At 33.5% G+C, this 11249-nt stretch overlaps 1 protein-coding gene across 1 annotated transcript in view; it reads left to right on the forward strand.

Annotated features, from left to right (window-relative positions):
* The window catches only part of LOC148943755 (uncharacterized), a 117674-nt gene extending 106781 nt beyond the window's left edge, over nt 1-10893 (forward strand). Inside the window, exon 5 of the mRNA XM_089101365.1 lies at nt 10802-10893. Within this exon, the coding sequence (XP_088957491.1) occupies nt 10802-10885 (84 nt within the window). The 3' untranslated portion in view covers nt 10886-10893. The remainder of the gene's footprint in view (nt 1-10801) is intronic.
* Nucleotides 10894-11249: the final 356 nt, after the last annotated feature.

Raw genomic sequence — 11249 nt, forward strand, 5'->3', positions numbered from 1 at the left:
ACTGTTCCATGAAGAAACGATAACGTAAGTGCTTCGAAATTTTTGCCAGGACAAAAGGAGTGAAGGACAGTAATTTACAACAGAAGGGTGTAGTACACTAAGGACACGAAAGGTGATGAATAGATGTGAAGCTACATATGTTACTTCCTAACAGCTCTGACAATGCTAAAATCTCACGAGAGATAGTGTTTTACTCAAATCAGTGAAGATGGTTAACAAAAATCCGTACGTTGTAAGTCGTTCATTTGTACAAAAAAAGTGTAATCTTTTGTAACAATACTATGTTATTCATTTAAAGCTTTGCATTTTGAATTCTGTAAATAATATAGACAGCAAAAAAAAAAGAGAACTAATGTTAAAGAATACTAGTCCCAACCTTAGTGGACAAGTAAAAGTAATCAGTGTTAGAGATAGAAGAAGAAAAAAAAAATCTTTAGTATAGTAGCTGACCTAGAACCAAAAATAATCTTAGTCCGGTAGATGAATTTTAGATAGGGATGTAGAATAAAATAATAAAAATATTCGAAAAATTTTAAAAATCCTAATAGGCAGTAACTAATGACGGGGCGTCATTATTTCATGGGACGGGTGATATGTACCGGGAGTAAAACACGATATACTTGAAATACCAAAATAAAGTTCCTTCTTCAATTCGGACTACTATAATCAATCTAAATCTATTTTCAAAAAGGAAAACGTCCTGATTCAGCGCAGACAAGAAACTGCAGTCTGTGGATTACTCTCAGACAGTGAGCAATAAGAACAGTGCTACTCACAATATTTTTAAGTAAGTTTAAACGAGAAGAACTGTGTGACAGCCCTAATCATCACAATTATTTAAGACGTATTATTGGGCGAGGGTTCGCGTCCTTGGGGCACGTGAGCCAATGGCAGGCAGTCCCTAGAGCGCAGGACGAAAGAACTGCGTTTGGGAGTGGGGAAAATGTGCTTTTTAATTTGAATATTAAGTTAGATCTAAAAGAGTTGGCACCGAAATCATTTATTGTCCTGGAAGTGACCCGTTGCTGTACAATTAAGCATGTAAGTCTAATAAATCTATTATCTTTTTATAAGTGTTTGTTTCTCTTGTATGTCTGAGTCTAGTCCGATAATAGGTAACTAGTTCGCCAGTCTCCAAGGTAAATGCTCCCAAAGGAATCTGATCTCCAAGTGGCGCTATAGGAGAAATCTCTATCGCCACGAGCAAATCTTTCCCATTACCACAATATAAATTCTTCAATGGTACATATATATATATATATATATATATATATATATATATATATATATATATATATATATGCGTAGGTGAGAGATAAGTTATACTATTCAAAACAGCTTAAGAAGATGTAGCTTTGGAAATCAGAAAGATGATAGTGGTTGATTTTTACGGACGAAATTTTTATCAAATTTGACTGTTGCTTTTACGAACAAAAATGTTTATCAAATTTCACTGTTGGTTTTGCCTTTACATGTCCTCGGTTAAACATGGCATCAATCACCAAAATGTGGTATTTTCTTCAAAGCATCATAGTTTTAAAACAGCCAAAAGCTAAGTCTTAGTTTTCAGGAATGAATATATCTAAAATGGCTCCAGGGGAAGGTTTTCTCCAAACGAGAAAAATGAAGCAGTTTATGGGCAGGAAAAAGAAAATACAATTGTGGTGAAGTTGAATTGAGATTCTGGGGGTCAAAGTGGATGTTAGAACTATGCCTTCAAATGGATCACCGAAACTCATATCTTTTATTTATTTGCATTTACTTAAAACAATCGAACCTTCAGTTTAAGTGTTTTCAAAGCTAAGGGTAAATAAAAACCTACAATTTTCGATTGAATGAATTTTTGCACTCTAAAATCCTTTCAATTGATTATCAGTTAAATTTTAGTGTACAGTTGCGGTTGACGGGGTGCCAGCCCTCATCATATATAGGACAATATCTGTTGTTTTGAATTTTCAATTCACCTGATATTATCAAATGTTTAAGGTTAAAACGTATACCATTATTATTTTTTGAATAATCGTAAAGACAGGAAATATTTCATTAGAAATTTCAGAGCTTTACTGCAAGAGGCGGGAGATATCCACCTCTTTTATACGAAGCTCTTCAATAATTTTTATAACCAACATGATAAATATCAAATTAATAGTGTTTCAAAAGCTGTATTTAATTTACGCTAAATCCTTTTGATAAATTTATTTATTCTATTAGACACTAAACTTAGTCTCTGAGAAAGTATTCAATTATACTTGTAACGTGGAACATAGTTAAAAAAAGTTTTTCAATTACTAAAATTTTGTTTTGTTAAAGACAACTATGTTCAAGTGCATATTTAGAAATAAACCTTCTTAAAATATTTATAAAAGCAACCAATTGCAGAGATAATCAAGGACAAACTAGCTTTTTCAGAGTACGAGTTTTTCTAGTAATTAAATAAAAAAACATGTTTTTTAAACTGAAAGTTAGGAGCAGTATCAAAATATAAAAACAGAAACTATTCTCTATATGAGGGGCGGGTACCCCTTCCACAACCCTCTCTCTTTATACCATTGTCCTAAAGTTCTTAAAAAATATTTTGAATTTAAAATATTTTCCCGTTGAAAAAAAGTCCATGTTTAATATACATATATTGATATTTATTCCTTGAATTCTTAATGCTTTTTTTATTTATTAATGTCAAAAAAGTGGAAACAGTTAAATCGTATTTTGTTTTAATTTAAGTGCAAATAGTGTTCTGGTCTTGAGAAGGCATGGAGGTTATCACCCTTTCTCATGTTAATTTTTTGTCGTTTTGAGTTTGCCTCGGCTATTTATTGTACTGTCTGTTCGTTTTGGGTTTCATTTATTTATTGATGGTGGTTTGTGGTAGTTTTGCGCTTATAAAATTATTTGACTCTATATCTGCTGATTTTCGGTTTTTTGTTTATTAAATTAATTATAATAAATGACCGAGTGAAATTCAAAACGAAGATGAGTAGTGTTGAAGTCCCCCATTTTTTAGTATTCAAAATCCAAAAGTATCCAGGCTTTATCGATTTATAATGGCACTATGAATTCATTAGTAATTGGTACCCAAAATCAAATGAAAGCAAGGAGCAACATTAAAACTTAAAATGAACAGAGCTCATTTTGTGTATGAGGGGGGGGGGTGCCCCTTAATAAACCTTCGCTCTTTACGCTAAAGTCATAACAGTCATAAAGTCATAAAGCTCTACACTAAAGTCAGTTTACTGAAAACAAAATACATTTTAAATGTTTTCCCTTTTTTTACATTAAAAAATAAAAGAGGTACTTAATTAGGAAGCGGTAAGCACGCGAAAAGTGAAGTTTAGTTCATGCAAATGAAATAAAACAAAATAGGATGAAAATATAATAGTTTATGAACAAAATTGGGCTATATATTTGCACATTAGGGGGGGGGGTAGGGGTAAAGCATAGCATATATAAAATCTGGTACTGCTCTATTAGCTGGAACCCACGCTATACATTGTACAGCGAAGATGCTAAAAAAAAACTAGTCAAACAGGTTTTTTCAACGGAGATTTTTATGCTGGTGGTTGCAAACAGTGATTTATCACTGCGTTTACAATATTTAAACTTTTTTTTTTGGGGTTTAGGGGGGAAAAGGTACATAGGTTAGGTTACGTATTTAATATATGCTTTACCCTCCCCCCCCCCCCCAATTTTCAAATATATAGCCGAAATTTGTTTGAAAACTATTATATTTTCTTGCTATTTTATTTCATTAGCATTAACCAAACTTCACTTCTTGCGTGGGTTCCAGTTAATAGAACAGTACCTAAATACCTAACCTAACCTAACCTAGGTACCTTTCATTTCCACTAACCCCAGAAAAAATAAAGTTTAAGTATAGTTCCCGGAGTGACTAACCCTATTTAAGGCCTATGTTTATTACCTTAGACCTTTGATCCTCCTGTGCCACTAGAGACACCCAGGGCATCCACGAAGAGCCGCCAGTCATTCTGGATATGCGCTGCCGCCAAAACGTCTTCCCATTGGGGCTATACAGCGCCTCATATGATTACCGGGTAATGCGGATCGGTTTTCTCAATACACTTACCACTTTCTGCATAAGTACCATAAAAACTATTAAGAGTAAGGAATAAATATCAGTATATGTATACTAACATGGTCATTTGTTGTGTTTTTTTTTCAATGGGAAAATATTTGGAATTCGAAATATTTTTAAAGAACTTTAAGACAATGGCATGAAGAGAGAGGGTTATGGAAGGGGTATCCCCCTCATATAGAGAATAGTTTCTTTGTTTTTATGTTTTGATGCTGCACCTAACTTTCAGTTTAAAAAAGGTGTTTTATTATTTAATTACTTGAAAAACTCGTACTCCGAAAAAGCTAGTTTGTCCTTGATGTTCTATGCAATTGGTTGCTTTTATCGATATTTTAAAAAGTTTCTTTTGAAATATGCACTTGAACATAGTTGTCTGTAACAAAACAAAATTTTAGTAATTGAGAAACTTTTTTTTCAACTTTGTAGCACGTCATAAATATAATAAAAGAGTTTTTTTTAGACTAATTGAATTATCTAATAGAATGATTAAGTTTGTCAAAAGAATTTAGCATAAACTGTATATATATTTTGAAACTGTGGAGATAAATTGTTTTAACTTTTAAGTATATTTCATTAAAATTTTTTGAAGAGCTCTGAACAACTAGAGGTGGATAACTCCTGCCTTTTGAAATGAAGCTCTGAAAAATCTCCTATTAGTAGATATCGGTCTAACTAATTACTTGAAGCATGAATAGGGTACAAATTTGATTCTAAAATATTTCAATATCTGAGTTTCATTTAAATGAATATAATCAAACAAAATTTGGCTGTCAGTTATATGCAAATTTTATGCTGTAATTCGGAAAGCTTGAGCAGTACTTCCACTTCTCGATTTCAAATTTCCCTGTTTTTATATCAATTTTCCCTTAAATTCCTTATGTTAAGGTTTGATTTCTCCCTAGAAAGAAGGGTTATTTTGCTTTACATTTCCACACAATCTACATGTTTGCATGATTTGATGCTGCACAGTGCAGCATCAAGTTGTTATTTTTCTTACTTCAGATAATGATATATATATAACATCTTTTTCACTACCTAGAACACGTCAGAAAGTTTAATTAAGTGTCATCTCTAGCACTTCATCGCACTTGGCGTTTGTCTTCGTCTTGAAGCCAGTGACAGCTTTCGGTATGCTGACAGTTGATAAAGTGTTATCTTCGTTTTTCAAGCAGTAATTGACACAAACAGGTGAGACTAGTCTGACATTCTCGAGACTATTTCGGATGTCTGTTTTGATTAATTTCAGGGGACTAAAAAAACGCTCAGTTGGTACGTTGCCAAAAAGGTAAAGAGAAGATCAGTGATATGCGCTTCCGCAATTCCGGATACTTGGTTTTGCCATTGCGAGTCTCCAAACTAAATATCTTTATCCAGTACTGCTCAATTGACAGGTCTTTAACTTGGGCATCTTCCGAGTGAAGCTCAGTGACATCAGTCTTTGACTGTGACCTCCATTCTACGTCAATTTTCTGGAGGCAACACTTTTCTCTTAGATATGATAATGGTAATAAGCTTACCTTAGCTATGGATGTCAGGTATTGTGTTATCTTGGAACGATAATTTCGACAGGACCTGTGCCTGTCATCATCAGGTTCAAATTTGAATTTGAACCTGATGATGACAGGCACAGGTCCTGTCGAAATTATCGTTCCAAGATAACACAATACCTGACATCCATAGCTAAGGTAAGCTTATTACCATTATCATGTATAAGAGTCAGGTTGGCCTCAAAGAATATATTTTCTCTTAGAACAGGAAATCTCACAAACAGTGGCCTCAGAGATTTTGGTTTCAAATTTCTTGCATTCCTTGGTTCAACCAAAGCGTCTTGGTAGGGTCTTGGATGTGCTTGATTAGGACCATATAGTATATTCAACAAGGCTGGTAAAAGAGATCAATGTTATCACTTGGCCCTTGAGCGTCTACGAGTCCGTGCATTGAATTGGTTGCAGCTATTCCCACATATGTATGGTTTAAAGGCATGTGCTCATTTGAAAGATAAGGATCCAGTTCGGTAAACAAAACAATACTGTGAATATAGCCCAGTTTCAAGAAGTTAGACGCAACATCACTCACAGGTTTCCTGACACTTGCCTTTAGGGAGTGAAAAACTGGAAGCTCAGATTGAAAAACTTTGTTGAATTCGTTGGAGAGGCCAAGAGAGTAGTCCATGAATTCAAGGTATGGCTTTGTCAACTTGAATTGTAATGTTGCTAATTCTGCTACTACTACTATTATCGCTTCGACTACTGCTACTGAGGCAAAGGGTAGGAAATTGAAACTTACAGGGAATATTTACAGGGATGTTGAACTAAATAGACACACATTTTGTACAGCTTGTTTGTCAAAAGGGCGTATCAGCAATATCCCAGGAATGGTCTAAGGTATTGAGTTGAAACTTTCAGAACATGTTAAGGGGGATTTTGAACTAAAAAAACCTGCAAAATGTGCATACTTCTACAACTACTAACACTTTTGCAACTATTACAACTACTACTACTAATATGACTGCTACAACTACAACTACGACGACTACTGCTAGTACTACTTGAGCTAAGGGTATTACAGTGAAACTTTCTGGGAATGTTGAAGAAGATAGAGATCTAAATTGAACGGTGCTATGTGAATGCAGGCTATTAAAAGGTCGTAACAGCTATATATCAGGAACAGCTAAGAGTATTAAGTTGAAACTTTCAAAGTACGTTAAGGGAAAGATTGAACCAACTAAAGGAAATTTATGTATACTACATCTGCTTTTTTACTCATGCTATCGATAGGCTACTGCTTTTAAAGCTAATAATAATTTTGTTGGGAAGCAAGATAAATTAAATTGAAACACACTGTATGCATGCAGGATGTCAAATGGCCTTATCAGCAATACATAAAAAAAAATGACTTAGAGCATTAGGTTGAAGTTTTCAGACCATACTGATGGTTATGTTGAGCGACAGAATGCAAGTGCATCCTGGCTGCCAAAACAGCATAGGTACAATGGCATTAAGTCTTATTTTTCAGAGAAATTTGGAGTGGTTTAAAACTGAATTAAACAACACTAGATATGTCCAGGGGTTCAAAAGCGCTTATGTTATTAAAAAATTCCATTGCGTAAATAATACAGGAAAAATATACATTCTTATAAAAAAAAACTAAAATGTACTCCTTTCTTTTCCAATGAAAAATACTATGTCAATAAGAAACAAACAAATTAATTTCATAAGTGTTTCAAAAAAAAGTAATTCAACCAAAAATGAGATGGAAAAGATTTAAAGTTTTCTAAGCGTAAAACTATCACCGTCAATAAATAAATGAAATTAACAGAGATTAAAATAGCTAAAACGAGTCAAATTCAAAACAAGTGGAGACTAGCCTAGTAGGGCTGACGGTCCCCATGCCTTCCGAATTACAGAACAAAATTTGCATATCACTTAGAGCCAAATATGTTTTGATTATATTCATTTAAGTGACCCTGAGATCTTCAGTTTGAAGATCTTAGGGTTTTTTACCCTGAAAAATTAATTCCAGATCATCAAGAATCCAATTTGTTTTCTTTTGATAACTTTTGATTTCCAGTTAGTAATACTTGATAAATAGATAGATGTTTTGGCCTGACTACTGGAAGCCGGAAGAGACTGTTAACGAAAAAGATGTCTGCTTGCCTATTATCTTGACGGTTGCGTAAAAGCAAGGTGAAATAAAATAGTTTATAGATTATAGAATACAAACTTGTAAAGAATATCAAGAGTATTTGCAGATAGTTGTCTGTGGGAAAGAGCAAGCAACTCCCAAAAATACAGTATAAAACGTACAGTATAAAAAAAAATAGTAGAAAGTAAGTAGTTAAGTAAATTTAGTGCTAGATAAGTATTTTTAGCACTAATTTGGTGAAAAATGACATTTTTATTACACAAATATTTATCCGACAGGGAAATATTCTATTTTGTCATAAATTTGCAAAATATGTCCCAAATTTCTAAAATATGTCCCTTTTTTGCCCTATTATGTCATTGTGTCCTGGCACATAGGAATATGTCCTTTAGACATAAAAATATCCAGTTGGCAACCCTGTCTTCTGTATCTTATTTATCCCTTGAATAATTGGTGAGATGCGATCGGAAACGAAATCTATTTATTGAAGATTTTTCGGAGCTTCATTTGAAAAGGTGGGAGATATCCATCTCTTATCCTTCGAAACTCTTGAAAAATTGACTTTAAAAATATACTTAAGGCACTAATTATTTATAGTTTCAAAGTAATTATTCAGTTTACGCTAAATTCTTTTGACAAACTTAATTATTCTATCAAGCACTAAAATTAGTTTTTAAGAAACTATTTTATTATATTTATGACGTGCTACAAGGCTACAAAAAAGTTTCTCAACTACTAAAATTTTGTTTTGTTACAGACAACTATGTTCAAGTGCATATTTCAAAAGAAACCTTTTTAAAATATGAATAAAAGCAACCAATTGCATAGAAAATCAAGGACAAACTAGCTTTTTCGGAGTACGAGTTTTTCAAGTAATTAAATAATAAAACACCTTTTTTAAACTGAAAGTTAGGTGCAGCATCAAAACATAAAAACAAAGAAACTATTCTCTATATGAGGGGGATACCCCTTCCATAACCCTCTCTCTTCATGCCATTGTCTTAAAGTTCTTCAAAAATATTTCTAATTCAAAATATTTCCCATTGAAAAAAAAACAGCAAATGACCATGTTTATTATACATATACTGATATTGATTCCTTAAACTCTTAATAGTTTTTTATTTATTAATGTCAAAAAAGTGAAAAAATTTAAAATGTATTTTGTTTTCAGTGAAGTGCAAATGGTGTTCTAGTCATGAGAAGGCATGGGGGTTGTCACCCTTTCCCATGTTAATTTTTGTCGTTTTGAGTTTGCCTCGGCTATTTATTGTAACTTCTGTTCGTTTTGGGTTTCATTTATTTATTGATGGTGGTTTGTGGTAGTTTTGAGCTTGGAAAATTATTTGACTCTATTTCTGCTGATTTTCGGTTTATTGTTTATTAAATTAATTATAATAAATGACCGAGTGAAATACAAAACGAAGGTGAGTAGTGTTGACGTCCCCCACTCTTCAGTATTCAAAATCCAAAAGTATCCAGGCTTTATCGATTTATAATGGCACTTTGAATTCGTTATTAATTGGTACCCAGTTAGATACATTCTAACCATTTGAAAATTCATGTCAAAAGGCAGGAGATGTCCAGAGGCACAGATAATCCAGGACGAACTAGGTTTTTGAAGTGCTGGTTTTTCAAGTAATTAAATAAAAAAATCAAATGAAAGCAAGGAGCAACATTAAAACTCAAAATGAACAGAACTCATTTTGTGTATGAGGGGGGCTGTTCCTTACTCAACTTTCGGTCTTTACGCTTAAGTCGTAAAGTTCATGAAAAATCTTTCCCATTCGAAACAGTGGCGTAGTTTTGTTCAAATCCTCTGAGGGGGGGACAGCAAAATTGGAACCAATTTTCCCAAATCAACTGAAAATAAAAAATTGATAAAAAAAAATTCAAATTCAAAAACATAAAATGTTTTGATATAAATTAGCATTCCCCTTGACACCCTCTGAAAGCTAATGTTAATGCACTTGGTCGTTTACAACATCAAAGGGTAAATATGCTCTCATTCCCAATAACATCAAAGGGTAAATATGCTCTCATTCCCAATAGCATCAAAGGGTAAATATGCTCTCATTCCCAGTAACATCAAAGATTAAATATGCTCTCATTACCAATAGCATCAAAGCTTAAATATGCTCTCATTCACAGTAACATCAAAGGGTAAATATGCTCTCATTCCCAATAACATCAAAGGGTAAATATGCTCTCATTCCCACAAACATCAAAGAGTAAATATGCTCTCATTCCCAATAACATCAAAGGGTAAATATGCTCTCATTCCCAATAACATCAAAGGGTAAATATGCTCTCATTCCCAATAGCATCAAAGGGTAAATATGCTCTCATTCTCAGTAACATCAAAGGGTAAATATGCTCTCATTCCCAATAACATCAAAGGGTAAATATGCTCTCATTCCCAATAACATCAAAGGGTAAATATGCTCTCATTCCCAATAACATACACTCTATTCAGCAAATTGCATAATTTATAGCCCTTGCTCAAAGCTAGACCTTTCCACTATGCTAAACTAAATAACTATCACAAACATCTGATTGGATGTGTTTGGATTAGTAGTAGCAGCAGAATTAGTAGAATTAGCTTTACTAGCAGCAGTAGCAGTAGTAATAGTAGTAACAATAGTAGTAGTATCAGTATTGGGAGTAGTAGTATTAAGATGCAAATATTCCCTTTTGGTTAGTTCAAGCTACCAAACACCAAGCTCTGTAATTTACAACTTAACATAGCAAGCTGTTTCTAAGATAATGCTGATACGCCCCTTTGACAACCTGCATGCTATTTGCATTTTATGCTTCAGTTCAGCTTCCCCCTCGATATTATCTGTAATTTTTACCTTTATTCCCTTAGCCATAGTTATAATAGTGGTCAGGGTAGTAGTAGTAGGAGTGCCTAGTAGATAACACTTGCCTAGTAGACACTAGTAGATAGACCCTAGTAGATGCCTAGTAGACCTAGTAGATAACACTTGCTAGTCTTATCTACTATTAACAGTATTAACACTAGTACTGGTGGCAGCAGTACTATCAACACATTGATTTTTGTTTCAGTTGAACATCTCCCTCATCCAGTCGTGGAAGTTTCAACTCAATACAATCAGCCCTTGTTATGATATTGCCGATATGATCTTTTGATAACCTGTATGTTCATAATTTTTTTTTTTTTATTTAGTTCAACTTCTCCATGATCGCTTACTGATATTTTTATGTTAGTGTTCTTAGCGTTAGTAGTAGTTACAATAGAATTAGTAGCAGTAGTAGCAGTGATACTAGTATTAGTAGTAACCTGCACATATTGTCTTTTGGTCAATTGCTCTTCTACCTTAAGAATTCCCTTAAAGCTCCAACTTAATACCCTAATCCATTCCTGACATACGTCCTTTAGAACAGCTATATGCATATAATATGTTTTGATTTAGTTCAAATTTCCCCTCAATAACTCAAATTTTTCCCTTCATACCCTTAACCTTAATAGGGGTAGTATCATAGCAGTAGTGGT

This window comes from Artemia sp. Qi Xiang Cuo, chromosome 15 (genome assembly GCF_049724085.1).
Source record: "Artemia sp. Qi Xiang Cuo chromosome 15, ASM4972408v1, whole genome shotgun sequence".
Taxonomy (NCBI): Eukaryota; Metazoa; Arthropoda; class Branchiopoda; order Anostraca; family Artemiidae; genus Artemia; species Artemia sp. Qi Xiang Cuo.